The sequence below is a fragment of the Pezoporus flaviventris genome, unplaced genomic scaffold (genome assembly GCF_033815535.1).
Source record: "Pezoporus flaviventris isolate CSIRO_AGI_PZ_B2104156 unplaced genomic scaffold, CSIRO_AGI_Pfla_v1 ptg000001l, whole genome shotgun sequence".
NCBI lineage: Eukaryota > Metazoa > Chordata > Aves > Psittaciformes > Psittacidae > Pezoporus > Pezoporus flaviventris.
The window spans coordinates 8,286,125-8,305,263 of NW_026892549.1; the positions used below are offsets into that span (position 1 = coordinate 8,286,125).

General features: G+C 37.2%; 1 protein-coding gene across 2 annotated transcripts in view; it reads right to left on the bottom strand.

The window, feature by feature from the left end:
• The window catches only part of DPP10 (dipeptidyl peptidase like 10), a 563,373-nt gene that overhangs the window by 47,440 nt on the left and 496,794 nt on the right, over positions 1-19,139 (bottom strand). For both annotated transcript variants that reach the window (XM_061479197.1, XM_061479109.1), the window contains exons 8-9: positions 5,923-6,043; positions 1,377-1,531 (exon numbers count right to left, since the gene is read on the bottom strand). In XM_061479197.1, the coding sequence (XP_061335181.1) occupies positions 1,377-1,531; positions 5,923-6,043 (276 nt within the window). The remainder of the gene's footprint in view (positions 1-1,376; positions 1,532-5,922; positions 6,044-19,139) is intronic.

Consider the following 19,139-nt stretch of genomic DNA (forward strand, 5'->3'; position numbering starts at 1 on the left):
AAACTTCCCTTCTCATATTTTTTAATACAGTGTGCATTAGGCATGTACACAGATACACATGTCCCAGTATTCACAATTGCCTGTGGGTTTCCTTTAATTTTTAAATCATAAATATAATTTTCTCCAAAGGTTTAATTCTATGATAACTTTTTTTCATCTCTTTTCCTGTACCACAAGCTTCATTACCAATTAATGATGTTTAACGGTAGCTAAATCGGCATTAAATTGAGACATTAAAGAAAGATAATGTTTTTTTCATTAATGAGATTACTGAAGTACTATTCTGTATCACCTTTATGCTGAATTGCTAATGAAATGGAATTACTCATTTCTTGTTTACAAAGCTGACTTTTAAAAGTATTCCTTATTTTTTTCTTTGCTCTGTTACTCAAGCCTTTTACCTAAGCAAGTACATAAACCACCTCTGAAAATATTGTTACTTCATTATGTTAGAGTATTATTTCATAGAAGAATACATTATATCACACATCATATTATTTCATAGTACTTGGTACAGTCTAACTGTCCACCCATCAAAAATAAAGGTTCATCACTAAACAAACAGTACCAGGAATAGGGTAACACTAATATTTTCTAAAGCTCTAAATTAACTTCACTCGAAATGTCAAAGGAGTGCCATATACATGGACGAACTCAGACACTTTGAAATTGCACACAAGGGATGGATTAAACCAGTAAGCTGGAAGATAATACCAGTGCTGGAGCTCAGCACAAAAACGACAGCTAGAGAGTCACCTAACTGGGAAATCCCCAGACAATTAGTAATTTCAGACATTATCCCTGCCGGGGCTGTTCTTTAACTTTCCAACTTGAATCTAAACCACCCCCTCTAGATCTTCTGGAACTCGGTGACAATTCTAATTTTCCCCCTTCCCCTCCCTCCTCTTCCTGATTAAGATGACCAGGAAAAGATTTTACTGTGGTTTATCTTATTCAAGGCCAGTCTGTTACATTTATTAATAACAGCATCATTTCCTGAGATCTGGAATTCCATATCTGGATTACACTAGTGAAATGGAACATGCTGCATGTATCACTCCAGTTCAATTGTGACAGTATCTTATTTTTTTGTGCAATCCTTCAAACATATTACCCTTCTCTCAGAAGTGGTGAATTGATTTTACTAAGCTGTATCAATGATGAAATTATTATGAATTAGTTTGTCTGCTGTTCCCTCACCCAGTTGATTTCCAGCAAAAGGTGTCACAGTATGAAAAAAAAAAAAAGGTATTTCCTGAAAATCAACATAAATAAAATTAGCCTCCGTTGCTGTCTAGAAACACTCCTTCCATGTGATTGAATACTATCACTGAACAAAAAAGGGGAGGTGGGTACTGCACTCATATTCGTCTTACCTTAGGATATCGATACTGCTTTCCTTTTGGATACAGACCACCAGTAAATTGGGGAATAACCATGTTCGGTACCAATGAGTCATTTATGGTCAGAAATGCCAGTCTTTCGCCGTCTGGAGACCACCAGTGGGCAATGTGAGAATGAAGAAGTTCCTCTGCAAAACCAGATTTCCTTATGGTCCATAAAAATAACTACCACATAGTTTCCATCTCATTCAGTTGGCACTGATTTGTTCTTTCTGTGCCCACTTCAAATGCATCTGTTGTAATTTCACTAATTCCACATTATCCCGGGTTGAATGTTTGGATAACAAGGTGTATTGAAAAGCCAAACTTTAACCATTTTCCTCAAATGAATACTTCTATTGACATCAATAAATCATTTACATGTGAAAGATGATTTTAAATGCCATATGCTTAGTTCTATTACATTCCATTAGATGTGTTTAATTAATTTTTAAATTATTTGCACAATTTTAATAGGAAGGTATTTTTAGGATTTGTTTTTTTTTAAATAAAACCCTTTAGCATACCTGATTTCTCTGAGCTGTGGCACCTGGTAACATGAGGACTCTCACACAGTGATCTTTGTAATCAGTCTTGGAGTATAATATTTTGCCTTTTTTGTCTCAGTTTAGTACTCAATTTTAATTCTTGGAAAAGTCACTTTTTCTGCAATGTAACTTTTTTTGAAAATCCAAACAAATTTTTTTCTTTTATTCAAATTTTACTTGATTTCCAAATTAAAATAATCCTCAAAAATGTCATGCAATGTTTTATTATATTTATTGTCATTGTATTTTGTATTCAGAAGAAACAAACCAGAAACAACCATAGAAACAAGACATAAACTGGAATCCCAGTAAAGCAGTTCCAGACCAATTCCAAATTCACCTTGCACAGGTCTTCTGCCTTCCACTTGTGAAAAGACTTGGAGTTTTTTCCATTATGTATTTGATATGTTGACTCATTTGCTGAGTATTTTGTATTTAAATTTGAAGAATCTGGCTGCAGAACTAATTGACAATATATATTAACAGGAAAAAAGGCCTGACTATACATCTAATAAAGATCCTGCCTACAAAACTACTTAAAGTGTTAATGAAGACACTTCAAGATGCTAATCAGAGTCTAAAAGTTCTGAAGCGGCTTAATAGTTTGTATTATCTCAGATTAGGTGCAATGAAGCTGGGACCTATATTCAAAGTCATATATTCTGGGCCATGCTTCTCTCCCTGGCTGGATAAGTAAAACCTTTTATACAAGACAACAGCAGAGAATGAATGGTGAATATCAGATAGCAAAAATCACAGTTCTGCTTGTTTGAAAATATTACTGTTTGCATTCAAACGAGGTTATTCACACAGAGAAAACGCGATTCCCAAATGCTCTGTAAAGTAAAATGCTAATAACAAATTTATGCAAATGATAAAAGTAAACAATTAGGTCAACTCAATGGAAAATCTCTTAACTTCATCTGGACAACATTCACCCTTCTCAGCTTCTGATGCTATTAAAAACACTACTGACAGCAGAGGACTGCTCTAAGATAAACAATGGTTAATGGGAAAGAAGCAGTACATTGATTCATGCCTGCAGACATGGACTGTGGTCCTCCAATGTGTAAAGACAGAATTCCCTTTTATCCTTATTTTAATTATGTGTATTGTGGAGAAGAACCCACTGCTTGCCTGCATCCTTGGCAACCCAAAGAGTTCTCCATAAGCCAGGAAAAGCAACAGCTCTTTGGGCTCAGGATTAAATAACTTGGAGAAGAATGGGCAAAATCACTTAAGGAAGGCTTTAGGATATGCACTAGGAGAAAGGACTGGAGATATGTATCACCTCCCACACCATTTCAGAAACTTTCTAGTTCCAGAATAGACACCTTTTGCTTTTCCTTCTCAAGACAAGGGTATATTTATAGCTGTAGAGATAGGAAACAAGAACAAACTGGGGTGGTAACTGATGAGGAGGTATAAGATATTTGGATGAATTTACCTGGCTTCATTTCCAAAAAAAAGGAGAAGCAGGTGCATGACCTTTTTGAAAATCAGCCAGGTATGAAACTTATGTATCCATGCATTTACAGTAAAAAAAAAATGCCAATAGCATATATGAAGACATCCGTATTTTGCTGTCAGCTAAAGAAGTTCTGTGAATCTTTAAAGCCTTTCAGTCCTCAAATATTCATTAATAAAACGTGTCTCTAGGAATGATGGGCACACACAGGGAAGCAGGAGCATACCCTCAGACAAGCACCATTGCCACTATTGTGCTAGTGGCACTTGTTCTTTCCAAGTTACTCTATTCTCTTTTTCTGATCATTGTGAGATATTTACAGCTTAAAGAAACATTTGTTTTATCAACAGTTTAGTTGATCTTTAAAACAAATAAAGATACAAAAAATCCACATAATACTCTTTCAGATACTGAGATAAATAGGTAAGCTGACATATAAATTAAAAAAAGCATTCTGGCATGTTTCAAATGAAAGAGATTAGTTTCGATTCTCTTTAGTTCTTAAATGTAGCTCTCATGAACAAAGGTCCAAATCATACTAACCCTCCCAAATTTTTTCCATTAAAATATGTCTTAAACTTCTACCTTTATAATTCTTAGATGTACTACTCCATCCCTCCCAAACAGCTCAAATAAAATGCCTGGTCAATACCAGTAATATATCAGTTGCATTAGGTAACACCAGTTGCATTAGGTAACCTTTTGTGGTCCCTTCCAGCTTGAATTATCCTATGATATCCTTATGATCTTTAGCAGACTTTTAAAGAATCTTGTATTACATTTTGTTCAGTGCAGTAGGGCTGTATAATAATCCTTCATTATATGTTGTTAACTGCAGTTCCATGCTGCACCCAGCTGTACCCCAGTCTTCTCTTGAAACACAAGCTGCCCTCTTCTGAACAGGTGTCCTCAAAATGCTTGCAGAGATGAAGCCAGAATTGCCTTGTTTCATCCATGACTGTGACTCTTATTAATTTCACTTTATTTTAGCAAAACCTGGATACACTGTATCAACTTCACTGAGCTATATATGCTTACATTCTTCAATTTGCTTGCAGTCGTATGAGATTTGAAGAATATGGAATGCATACAAAAATATTCTATTCCAAAGACATCCTTTGACCTTAAGTTTTGAAATATGCTGCTAAATTAAAGCAGTACAAAACATTATTAGAAACCTCGGAAGCGGGTAACTATCACACGCAGGCATTTATACGGCAAAGGGATGTAAACTATCATTCTAATTTCACAGTTTACTTGATCAGAGATCTTATTAATTCATGAGGTGTGCTATCTGTTACTAATTAGTGAAATGCCCAAGTGGTATGAATAGACCATTTCCAAGGGCCACACTTAAGTTCCTTACTTTGTGATGTAACACCATTCCTAAAAAACACTCTGCCCTGCAAAACTCTACATATGGGAAGTTACATACTTCAAGTAATGAAGTATTTAGCACTGAGCTATTTACCTATAAAATTAATGAGTCCCATAGAAACTAACTGAAATGTGTATTAATTTTAAGCTCCTGTACCAAGCTGGGTAATCTACTCCCCCTTCTTTTTTTTTTTTTTTTTCACTTATTATTATGTTAAAAGCAAAGAGAAACATTCTGTGGTACTATGCTGAAGATGGCTTCTGAAGCCAGATGATATAGATTGAGTTGTCCACTCCATTTTGGCACTGCTTGCAAGCAACAGCAAGTTTGCCAAGAGCCTAGGCCAGGCTGATGTAAGCAAAAGTAGCAGCCACTATTGAGGTAACAATATGACACTTTTAGACCTCGTCAAAATACTCGAATTGAAGCATGTTCTTAAAAGTCAAGCATGATGTTACTGACTGGCTTGAGGGGCTGGAGTCTCTCGTGAGACATGCTAACACACAGCACACTAACCACCACTGAGGCTGAAGAAAACAAAGTCATAAAGAAGTGAGGCACCAGGCAGTATCATCTTTGGTCACTTTTTGCTGTGTATCCACATAAAACCAATTCTGCTTCTATGCTACAATTCTGTGACTTCTTCTATTAGAATGTTTTAACTGTAAACAGATCAGCACTGCTGTTCAGACAGGCAACAAACTGACTCCTTTCCCTCTTCACTTGTGTTGTAAACCCTGAACAGCTCCAAAGGTATGAATGGAGTTATTCTAGACAAGCAAAACACACAGGATGTTTAGTTTTATTTGAATACCTCTATTCGAAATGCCAGCCCCACTGAAGCTGGCAGTAAAACCCCACATCAAGATTTCACTACTACAGCATTTTTACAAACTACCTAGTGTTCATAATCCATTTGATATATTTGGGTTGAAATTCCTCTTTCTGAGAAAATACTGTTACATGCAAAACAACAGTCAATAGAAAATATGAACACATACAAAGACAATCTTGAAAGAAAATGAGAAGCCAAAGAAGCAAAAACAACCTTAGACAGCATTTTCTGAAATTAACAGATTTGCGCTGTTTGGTCTGTATAAGAATCTCTCATCCATTTTAATAAACAGATATATTTGTCTGGCTTACCTTCGTATAACCAGTCTGCAATTCCATTAAAAATAATTCCTTCTTTTCCTGAAGATGTCAGGCGCAATGAGCTACTCTTTACATCAGGCTGATAGTAGATGTTATTTTCAAAAATATAAATCTGGATGTAGTAAGAGGGATGGAGAGAAAAAAAAACATTTTGGCAGATATAAATGAATGTTCAGCAATGAATAATTTCCTCAGGCTCAGAACAGTGTACTGAATAATTCAGTATAAGTTTTCACCAACACTGGCTTCATATTTACTTTTATTATCAATTTGGACAAACTAGAACAAACTTTTAATACTTATGCCAAGGCAAATTATTTGAGATTGTATTACCTATTGAAATGTCTCTATATACTGTAAGAAATGTTATTACATCCCTCAGAATCATACAGGAGACAAGTTTTATAACAGTTGGATAGATAAATAAATTTTCTGTTAATTCCATTCTATCTAATAAAATAATCTGTTTTTCTAGCACTGAAATCAGACACACTTCTGCAAGCACATACGGCACAGTACATACATCATAAATGCAAGGTACAGCTTTGAGGGTGGTGAGGCACTGGAACAGGTTGCCCAAAGATACGGTAAATGTTCCATGCCTGGCAGTGTTTAAAGCCAGATTGGACAGAGCTGCAGGCTACATGGTCTTAGGAAGAGGCATTCCTGCCCATGGCAGGGGGCTTGGAACTAGATGATCTTAAAGTCCTTCCCATCCCAAACCTTTCTATGATTCTAGCATTCTAACAATTCTATGGTTTTATATCATGATGTGAGAACATACTGGAAAAGCAGCATACTGTTAACTCTTCTCAGCTTGCTAACTCTATTTCTGGCTCTGACACACGAATATTTTACCTCAAGTGTGCTATATGAATTCCTTTTATTTTCAAGTCTAGACTACTCTTCCTTTTCCTGTAAATAACAGACTAGACAGACAACCCTCTCCTCCTTCACTGACACTTCTCAGCCTTGTCTGCCTTTTTTTTTTCTTGCTTGCTTTGTTGCAAAGGACTTCAGGTTCTCTTATTTCCAGAGACTGAGCTTCAGGCTCCATGACAAAGTCACTAAAAGAAAGATAAAGGCCAAAAACCCCCCAACAAACTATGGGACTGAGGGGATGGTAAAAAGGGCAGGAGACAAATACAGTGATGATGAGGAAGGCTTATGACATGGAAATTCTTAGCCATACTGAGACATACTCAGCCATATGTCACAACACGCTGGATGTCTGCCTTTATCAGTCAGGAGACCTTCACGCACTTCACTGCAGCACAATTTCGGTACATGCTTGTCCCTGACTTCTTCATTGTCCCTATCTTTCCCAGCCCCGGTTAATAAGAAACAAATGTTTGAGATACTAAGAAGCCGAAAGCTACAGATGGGTATAAAAAAGGAGAGCCACTGCTACTCACATTTTCTGTAACAGTACTCTTTGTCCTTTTTGTCCCTACCTTTACATTCCTCATTTTCCTGAGTTGTCAATGGCTCGTATTTCAGCTACAATCATCTCAGAGTTGTAGTTTTTTTTCTTTACCTTTTTGTTAACAATGGTCACGTGTGTGCTTGCACAGTTTAACAATGGAATCAAACTAGTGTCACTATTACGCACCATCTTGATTCACACTAAGAAAATTCAGCTAACAGCACTAGAGAACAACACACAACAGAAATTTTTGTTACATTATTACATCAATGTACACTGATGTATGGAGTCCCTGGGACTGCTAACATGCAATAAATATATTTCCAACCAAGACCTTTTTAAAATCCTAGTCATTTATCATTCTTACACTTCTATGATAAACAAGAGAAAATACTAACCAGAGAGCAAATTATTATTACCACTATTGCTTCTGATCTCTTTGTTTCTAAATTACCGTCCAAAATAGATTTCCCAATGAGTCCCCAAACTAATGGCATTTCTCAATTTTTAAAAGTAGACACTTCACAATTTCTGATCCAGAATTCAATAAAACTGAAGTTTTTTTTTTATACCGTGAGCAATACAATGATTTTGAGTCATAACTAGAAATCAGGGGTGATTCTTTATGGTCAGAAATTCAAGATTCAGCAGTGAGCTCAAAACTGAAGTAAAAATAGTTCATCCAGTCTGAATAAACCAACAAGTACTGACCAGTACTTGCATTTACAGTTTTATAAATAATATTTGATACACCGAGAATTTAGAGGAAGCTGATGTATTCTCCAGCATTAACACCAGAAGAAAACAAGGATTAGAGAATGCTGGATATATCAAACTTTTAAAAAGTATAAACAAACACTTCTTGTAATATATAATTGCACAGGAAAAAATGTACATTTTTTTCTAAGGTAAAATAAATAAATACAATTAATAAAAAAGAGGCATGGTTAATTGGCGAATCAAGAAACACAAAAGAATTTAGCCAAGTAATTGCTACTTAAGTAAATTAAAAATGTTTCTAACAGACTAATTTACAGGTGAGAACTCCTCTATTGCCTGTTGCTTAGCAAGGAGAGCCTTCTAACAGATGACAATCTTTTCTTATAAGGCCAGGTTGGACAGAGCCTTGGGTGACATGGTTTAGTTGGAGTGTCCCTGCCCATGGCAAGGGTGTTGGAACCAGATGATCTTAAGGTCCTTTCCAACCCTAACTATTCTATGATTCTATGATATAAACAACTGCTTTTAGGAGATTACAAAAAAAAGCCTTCTTGATCAAATGATTCTATTTTGCTTAAGCTTCCTTAATTAAATGAGCTCAAGCTAACTGATTTTTAAGATCAGAAGTATCATTTTTGCTTCCCACCCCCCTTTTCAGGCCATTTGCGTTTTTAACAGTGAAGACACCCTTAATGACTTGTCTCTGCAATGTTTGGAAATACTTTCATTTAAAGCCATCAGTGCCAATCAAAGTACAGGATTAACAAATACTTGTTTTATGACTGAACCATGAAAAGGTCTTTAATTCTGTTATTACTAGTTAGCAGCATTGTTAATTCCATTTGACACATTTCAGAGAAGAGAGTATCTCTGAGGGAATACTCACTGTTGTGCCACCGATTGCTGGCTGTCTTAGCTTTATTCCTCATTTATTTCACAAAGCAGCTTTGTCTTCATCCTCAAACAGTTCTCAGTCCCCTCTGAACATCACCACAATCCTCTTAGTCTACTCTTGTCACCCAAAGTTTCTCTTTTCTCCCCATCACTCATGACAGGTGTGCTTTCAACTTTGGAATCTACCTCAAAGAACAACTTTTTCTTGAACATATGTACTGGGACATTTTACAGTTCTTGATAAACTTCAAAGCCACCCGGTGGCTCCCTCCCTAGCAAGCCTCAAACACATAAATGCCTCAAGCTTGTTGCTTGGATAATGTTAATCATGAAAAATAATCTATTTATGTTCCTTTGCAAAATGTTTATGAAATACAACTACTCATGTTTCTCCACATAACTAAACAGCATGTAAATGCACACTGATGATTTAGGGTTGGCACACGGTCAAATATTTCTCTGCATGGCCTGCAGCATTTTGAAAGATCAATATCCCCATGCTTGAGCCTCTAAAAACATCTTAGAAAGATTCACCATTATGGTTAGTCATTTAATGTCATTTGTAATTTTGAATAGTTGTTATATTTCAAGAGGTGCCATTTTCCACATGAAGCCTGCAAACTGCTGCTTCTATCGATAGGAATGGCTTCATGCACGCTTCCTACAATGATGCTGTCTATCCCCTGCAGTCAGGTCTGCATTCACTCCCATTCCTGAATGTGCCAAAGTGCTCATCTGTAGTTATTTAAGGGAAATAAAGGTGTGGGGGCTAAAATTTTGATTTCCACAGCAAAACAGGCAGCAGAGTTTTAATAGGAGTGACAACTATATTCTGAAGGCTGCTAGTAGTGGCCTCAGAGGCTCCTTGTTTCACTTGCCTGCAAATCCAGGCATCGAAATCAATTCAGCACAAGTACTTTGTGTAGCCACAAAAAACAGTCTCCCATCTGACATCACTGTCAGAACAATGCAGCCAAGAAAGACATTTCTAAAAGGCATACTCCTTGTAAATTTTTCTTCCCAGTATAATGTTTATATAGTACAAGTGTACCTCATATGTAACTCTAAAAATAGATCACAGTTTGAAATTAATTTTGTTCACAATATTGCTTGGTTTTGTCTAGCATTTGCACATACAACAATGATCAGCAACTAAGTCTGTGGGCTTCACGTCCCTCTGAAATAACTATGACTAGAGGAAGCCTGTGCACAACAGCTACGGTTTTACCAGCAAGCAGTGAAATGGGCTTTTTTTTTTTCTGCTGCTTATTCCTTGGCTCCTGTTTGCCTGCTGTGGCCACACCACCACTCCATACCTGACCTGCTGCAAAAAGTGGCATCAAATGTGAAGTGACTGTAGGAGGAACACTCATACTGGTTTTATTTTACGTAGATTATCACAAGTCCATCAATTCAGTGTAGAAATGGAACTATTCCTCAGCTAAACATGCAAAAAATCCTTCACCATGCCCCAGAAGCAGACAAATTCCTTAAACTGTCAAGCTCTCCCCTCCCTGAAAAATTACCTAAGATCTTTTTCTTTAGGTCATACATTTTTAGCCTTCTTGCTCAGTTTAAGCACTGCCACCCCTGCTTTCTCATGAAAACAGTATCTGTAGAAAACTCCTAACAGTTCAACTTTATGCTGCACTAAAATACATTCCCAAGCTTTTCTTTCAAAAATACAAAGACTAGTTGGAAATTTTTATATTTTAGGTGGCAGCTGCTGATGCTGCTTAGATGCTGTACAGCAATACATAGCAGATGAATTTATGAGCCACAATTTGGTCTTTAAAATTGAGTAAACAAGAAAGCAAGTGTCTGGGAGAGAACTCAGGCTACTACTTTTCCTACAACTAAGACTCTCAAATACTCTCAAAAACTCTCAAATACTGCAAAGCAGATAGCAAATCACAACACCAGAATAAGAATAATGGAGCAAAACAACAACAGAAATTATTCTTGGAGCAGAATCTTGCAAATACCTGTGCGTAAAATCGTGACTCCTGTAAGTAAAACTAAACATGTGCCGAAAGGTTCCCAGGGTGGGGACTTCAACATACTTCATTGCTTTGCATATTTTGTTTTGGGCCATGTCACATAAACCAAAAACCTCCCTGGACAGTCTGTCCCTACTCAGGTATTTGGGAACAAGTAAAAGGGCTTTTATTAGTATACACTTGTGTCTAATTACTACATCATTACAGAAATGTTGACTGTAGCTACTGAATCTTACAAAACCTTTAAAAGAGGAGTTGCTAACTGTGTATCAGACTGGTATTCTCGTGAATACATCAGTGGCTTTGTGCCCAAAATGCTTTCACAGTTTTCAGGCATGATGATAAGAAAATAAATTGAAAAAGTCACAAAATGGAACCAGGCTATGCTATCTTATATTAAAATTATTATTACACTTTTCTTTTTTTTTAACCTCTTCTCTTTACCATCTTTTACCACATTTCCCAATTACTTAAAATTATGCTTTAGCTACGACCCTTACTTAATAATGTTGCAAATGGGGATAAATATAAAAAACTATGGCCTTAAAAAAAATTTAACTTTGTTTTCTTAGAGATTTTGCACGGCAAATCACATCAAGCCTCAAACCAATTGAAGAAAAATACACAGCATTTCTTTAATTATTTTAAAAGTATTTTTCTAATTAATGAAAGAAATCTGCAATAAAGTTTAAATTAGTGACAGATTAATTCTTGATATGATCACATTTATTTCAACTAACTGAAGAATTTGAGGCTCTGCTTGGTTTAATGTTCTACCTACAGCACTAATCCTTCTCCTTTTTCCATATCTGTCAGCCTTTCAATTACTTTTTTCGTAAAACTTCTAAATTAATTTATTCCAAACCACTTTTTTTTATTGTTTGCAACTCGTTTCACAATTACATGATTTTATTTCAGGCTGAGGTCTTAAGCAGAGCACCCAGCCTGAACAGTTAGTTCCAGATGGCAGACAGCTGTGAAAACAGAGACATCTAATCCCGCAGCTGAATGGTAAACCCAGTGCCAATAGCTGGAGAGCCCCCCTGTGTGTCTTTAATAATTCCCTACATTACAGGCAGAGAGAAGCTGCTAAATTACAGAAAAATACTCCATTTTTTCCCTTTAGGTACTCCACTGAAGCCTTCTGCATGGGCATATCCACACTCAATCACTCCTCTGATTGCAGGGTAGACTATCAGCGTCAGGACAAGCTTTTTACTCAGCAGTTAGGCAGCAGCAGCAGTTTGCCTGGAGCTTTGTGGGGGTCACCATGCGATCACTTACCCCTGCACAGAAGCAGTGACTGTGTCCAAAGGGGGGCTTTGAGCTCTCTGTCAAAGCAGGGGGCTCTAGCAGAGGCTGCCAGCAGCCAGTTAGCCCAGGCAGTTGGGCGAGTCACCATCAGATATTTGCATGTGTTCCAGAAATTCATCCAGACATCAGAGTTCAGACTTGTACTTATATCTGAAAGCCCAGTTCTCTTCAGGTGGAACAGAAACAGAAATGCATCCCTTGCTGACAAAACCTGTATCCTTCCCTGGAAGCAATTATCAGTCTCACTTGCAGAGAAAACCTAACAAACTGAGAGGGAAATTTCTCTCAAATATGACATTAATGAGGTACACTTAACAATCTGGCATTACTCCTTTCTCTAACTTACTCAAGAACAAAATTATATTTATATGAATATGATAAGGTAGCTTACCATGCAATGACTTCTTAGAATAGATTATACAAACACTAACCAAGTAGGTATAACGTATTGCCACTGCTGTTCCCCAATATGAGAAGGCATCACCTTGGTTCTAGAAACAACTCACTCATGTCATGCTTTGTGCAAGCTGAAGGTATATGGTTAATATACCTGGGACTTATTTTCCTCACTTAATGAGAAAATCTTTCTAATTTCTCCTCCAGAGTTTGAGCATGGCAGATTTGTTTGACTTCCTGATTGACACCATCAGCACAAATGTATTTTGCCATCAATAATACTAGAAATACGTAATGTCAAATGCAGCCATGATTTACCCTTATATAAGTTTTAACAGCTCTTGAAATTAACTTTTCAAGATAAAAACTTAATACCCAGTCCTTCCAGTACCTAAGGGGGGCTTTAAGCAACCTGGTGCAGTGGCACGTGTCTCTGCCCACAGCAGGTGGGCTGGAACTAGACAATCTTTCAGGTCCCTTCCAACTCAAACCATTGTGTGATTCATTTGATTCTATGAATCCAGCATTTTGTCTTGAAGGAAAGCAATGGTAGAGTGTAACTAACGGCACGACTTGTTATTAGAGGGATTCTCCAGGACAAATAACTTTCAAGGAAGGTGCTAACCAAACTCTGAAGCTACTGAGCAGGTATAGCTGGAAAGGAAAGAAGGCATCTATATCTATGTGCCGTTAGTTAAAAAAAAAAAAAATATCTGTACAACAAGCACTGGCCTCTTCTTGTACAGGTAAGTGTCCTATGTCTGAACCAAGGAGAACATAAGAGTCTTCCACAGATTCTCTGACCAACAATCATATGAATGACTATTCCAACTTGGAATAACTTCAGCACTCCCACTTAATACTCCAGGGAACACAACAGTCTTCCTTAACATTCACATAGACAATATGAACTATGACAAGACTAAGCAATTCCTGATTATGCCCAAGAAACCTTCAGGCATTCAGGAAATGCTTCTGCTGCAGAAACCCAGCAGTTGCTAATGACAGTGCTAAAGATATCAAACTAAAGCATCTTCAGGCAGCCCACCTCTGGCTATATTCCTGTGTGACCTTGACAAGGACATACAGTTCATTGCTCTTTGGACTAGCATAGGTGCCTTCAGAACCCAACATTCTACTTAACAGACCACACAACCACACTTTTTGCGCTATGCAGAGGGGTAAGTATTTTCACTCATGCAGAAGTGTTGTCTTGTGCCTCACACAGACAGTCTGACTTACCTGCTAACTCCACCATCATCATGGCTGAAAGCTACGTCTTAGCATAAGAGCTTCTTCACTTCCTAAGCATGAGGCAAAATTCCATCCCTTCTTTTTGTTAGACTGCCAGCTAATTAGCTGGATAATTAATTCTTCAAAAGCTTCAAGATGTTTTTCCATCTGGGCTTGCCTCTTACCATTTGTTCTGTCTCCTGCCTTGCCATACATTAACCAGGGGCAAATTCAACCGCCCTTAGTTAGATCAGTCACTAAAATTTCCAGATGAAACATGTTTTCTAGCCAACAACTATTAATACAAATAATATCAGCTATTTATTAGACAGAACAAAATCAAATAAAGAATGTTGTCTTAGTGGCTCAGCAGATGTTGTACTTTGGTCTTCAGAGATCAAACCATGACTTCTCCAGTTTCAGGTACAATACTAAGTTGGTGCCACACTATTTTGCAGTTTAACGTCATACTGGGAAGACAAAGAAGACCCCATGACATATGCAGCGGTTGCATCTCTCCCATGCTGGGGCATGTGTTGGAACAAACACACAGCAATGGGGGAATCATAGAAGCACAAAATCACTTAGACTGGAGGACACCATTAAGATCAGAGTCCAACAGTTAACCAAACACTGCCAAGTCCATCACTAAACCATGTCCCTAAGAATGAAAATAACTTGTTATGCTACCTAGACAACAGCTAAAGGAGTGCAGTATGTAAGTACAGTTTAAATAGCTTTCATATAGCCAGTTTAACCAGCAGTTAACTAGCAGTTAAAACCCACAGTTGAAGAATAGTGGCACAGAGCCCTCACACTTAAATGTTACAAGGAAAAATTAGCCTGAAATTAAATAGATTGATCAAAACTTGATTGGCATTGTTTATATTGCATGATAATACATATGCATACATATATATTTTATATACCTGAAGAGTCAATGTTCTTTGCTTCTTGACCAACATGCTGCTCCATATGCAAAGTTCAACACAAACAAGTGATCTTAAATAAACACATAAATAAGCAGTATCTTAAATTAAATAAGTTTAAAATTATTTTTAAGTGATTTTTAGGAAAAAAAAAAGAAGAGAAGTCTTTCTAATTCCTGCTGCTGCTTTCACCAAAATTATGGAAAATGCAGACATCTTTTGATTTGTAAATAATATTGGAACTAACTCTGGGTTACAGGAAGAAATTAAATTCAAACCCCTGCACCCACATGGCAACTATTTGGTTGTGGTTTTTCAACATTTGTGTCAAGATAAGAAGTCTGTTTTTCATTTACCTACTTAGCATATTTGTTAACACCTTCTGGTTCACAGATCTGAGAAAACATACAAATAGCTCTGCTTCAGAAACTTACAATTAGTTTTCACCAATTAAAAAAATATTGCAAATCAGCCACAGTATTTGTCAATGCATTACCATTACAAATAAACAGCAGGTTGGCATCTCCTGCACCGCCGTTCTGTGTCACCCAAAGCTCCAAAAGACACATTTTTTCTAATAGAGCTACCGATTATGTTATTCATAGTCACAGTGTTCTCTTATCACAGTCCAAATTGAACAAATATTTTCTTGCCATCTGTGATGTTACTTGCTAGACCCGAGACTTATAGACTTACATTGAGATTGCCAGACCATTATTATACCCACTGCTACAGAAGATGAGTACCCCTTTCTGCCCTTTTCCCTTGCCAAAATCTTTAGCTGAAGCAGCTTCCCACTGAAGAACAAGGTGTACTTAAGATTATGTGCTGTGTGCATCAATGCAACAAAAGTATAACTGCTATTTTCTTTTTTTCCTCCTACAGAAAAAAAGAAAATGCTCCTTTTGGGAAGAAAGCACTTTCTAATGTCATCCAGAAGAACCGGGCACATGGCATTATATAGGCACAGCTGTTTATTATACCCAGTTAGAAGTTCCATGACGGCAATCCAAACCTCCTGCTCTGTATCAGAGCTCCTCTATGGCCAAGAGCCAGAGGGCACATGCTGCAGTGAGCCACAGAAATCTTTCAGGTTTCTATTTGACTGCAGAAAAGATGTGGCTTTTCCTGTATTCTGTGATGAACTGGTGTTTCTACCTACAGCTTGAGGCTCAACACCCATCTTCAACATAACTGTACTGAACAAAGTGCTGGCACTATCATCACTAAAACTGTTCACAGGCTGCATGCATGGTAAGGATGTCTTCCTGTGACAATGTGACTCTATACGCTGGTGTTTCCAAGTTAGGTGTCAATTTACTACTCCATACATGTTAAAGTGAGATCCGTTGTATATAAAATCACATGGAGTGTCCAGCTTTCTAGGGGACACTCTGCACATGTTCGAAAAGTAGCAAGATAAAGGGTCAGTATCTGCCATTCCTGCCCACAGTACTAAGCTGTGGAAGATGTTCCATGGTAATGAAGCGGGACACTCACACATTGAGAGGCAAGTAAAATGCAAATGACAAACTTTTACCCAAACAGTTATAATGTACTTCACTGGTGCGAGTGATTATTCTGCCGATGTCTTCCTTAGAGGTCCTGCAGCAATCTCCAGAACCAAACAGAATTACTAAATTTGGGTAATATAAACCAGGACAGTTTTATATAAAACAGGAAAGGCTTATAAAATAAATAAGATAAAACAAGAAAGGCTTATAAAGCCTTTATAAGTGTGAATTTTGGGTGGTTAGAGCATTCACTACTGACTTTCTCAGTTACAATCAGGCAGACTTTATTCAAAGTCCTCCCCCCCCCCCCCCCAATCCTACAAATTTTCTATCCAGATCACGTACCTTACAGCATAGCTATTTCAAGGAAAGTTTTATGTAACTGTATTGCAAAGCAGGTTTATATCCCTTTCCTCTATATTATATCTATATTTATATTGTGAGCTCCCACAGACAGGGACTGCAGACTAAAACGTCTGATACAGCTTGCAATACAGCTGCTTTGCAAGTCTCCAGTAGTGCAGAATGGCTCTGATCTCCTCTCTGCAAATTTTTTTTCTTTGCAGGTCAGTCTATACTGCCATAAAATTTTCAGAGCTGTTCAGCTTTGACTTGCTCCAGCTCTTACCCCAATGCTCCACAGACACTAAATCATGCAGCTATTGGGCCCAACTGGTACCATCAGCTACCAAAGCAAAGTATGACAGTAGACAAAAATCTACCCTTATGTGATCTATGTTTCAAAATCATCAGACACACTGCAAATGAGGCAAGAAACAAATAATAGATAATAACAAAATTATTATAATTGTAAGCAATAATAACTATATTCACTCTTAAAGGTACCAATTTTCTAAAGATTGTGATTGAACTAAAGCATTTTCTCAGAGGAAGCTTTCAAACCTTTTGATTATGTTGTAAATAAGGTGGAGAGGAAGTAGCTGTTGATCAGTGTGAAACATGAAGACCTCAAAATGCATATATCCCAATGTCATATTGCTGTGTTTTTTATCTCAGTTACAATATGTTAATTTTATTTTTGCAGTCAAGCTGCCAGACATAGAATGAACAACTGAAGCACCACTTTTTTGCTGTCTAAATTAATGTCACAGCATCACAGCAATGTGTTAGCATGATTGCTTCTGAACAACTGCAAACAATCTACAAGGCTATTATATTTAATTGCTATTTAGATAGTTTATAAATCTACTGTAAACAATAGCTAGGATGAACTCATAAGGCATCTGTAAGATTAGTTACTAATGTCATGAAATAAACCAGGCCATGAACAGAGTATCAGCAACTCCATGATAACGCTGATGTTTATGTCCTTGATTTCCAATGAAAGTGAGGAAGCACTGCCCTCTTTTATTTAGACACACATTAATTATGTTGCCTTTCCAATGATATTGGATCATGACATTCACTACATTCACACCCTGTCTAATCCTTTTACTCATCAGTGCAAATGCTGTGCTGCATGCTGTGTAAACACAATCACATTTAATATCTGAACTATGACCCATACAAAAAGCTACTTTATAAATCTTTGTGATTGCACAGAAGATTACAGTAAGACTGCCAAGCTGATCATCTGGATCTACTGCTTCCACTCTGTGGAGCTGCCTGAAGAACTACACTGGCTGCAGCACTGTACAAAATGTCTTTGAAGGATTGAATTGCTCAGCCCTTTGGTCTTCGCCTATGTAAGTGATGAGTATAACAGACTGATCCATAAACAGTGTACGCTCAGGAACTCTCACTCCTTATTCCTCGTGTTTACTGATAGCTTCTGACTACTGAACCAGCATGGAAGACCGTGGACAGAAATGTCACTCTTACATGCTTGGGTTGCTCCTACAGACTTATAAAAAAATCGTAATCTGCCGTTATCATAGAATCTCTTAAAATGATCTCTGGTATTTCAAAGACTCATCTCACACTCATATCAAGCATTCAATTGTGTCCATGCTGATTAATCTGTAACAGAAGATAAAATTAAAATTTTTCAACGTAGTTATTCTGGAACAAAAAATATTATGTTGGGAGTTCGGAAAATATCTCAGATAACTACCTGGGCTGGGTGCCAGAGGAGGAATTTTCTCTATCTACATTGATAAAATGTAAGAAAGTACCAGCTAACAGCACGGACCAAAGGATAAAAAAGGCAAAACTAAAAGTGCTGTGATATGAAGTCAAATCTCCATTTTCTACTATTCTTACAGTGGTAGATGATCACTGAGATCACTGTACATTATTCAAATGCTGAAGTAGATCAGGGTGTCTCTGAGAGCCTTCTACATGAGAAACCCAAGCAGGGTTTAACACAAAGCTTTGTCCTTTCAGCTACTATTGCTAACACAGCCTATCTCATCTTATGGTATGGGCCTTTGCCTCCCCACTGTGCACAGTGTTCTGTTGTCTTTATGATGGGCCAACATCTTAGTGGATGACATCTGCCTGTACAGACTCCATAGCCATTTACCACTTCACACAGATAGGGCATTCAATTCAAGAAAGCCAGTTTGTCTTAAAATATCTCATTAGGAATGACACAAATAAGAATGAGAAAATTCTGACTAAATCTTGAAACAGCATTTCGGTTTGGGACTGTTCAGAGTCTGTGAAGCAACATTTCAAAATTACTGTTTACTTTCTTCCCACACAAAACTTCTGTTTTCTATTTCCGTAAATGCATTGGCATCTGCCATGAATAATGAAGTAAAAATGTGCAATTTGGCAATATTATCTATATGACCAATACCTATTAGTCACTACTGAT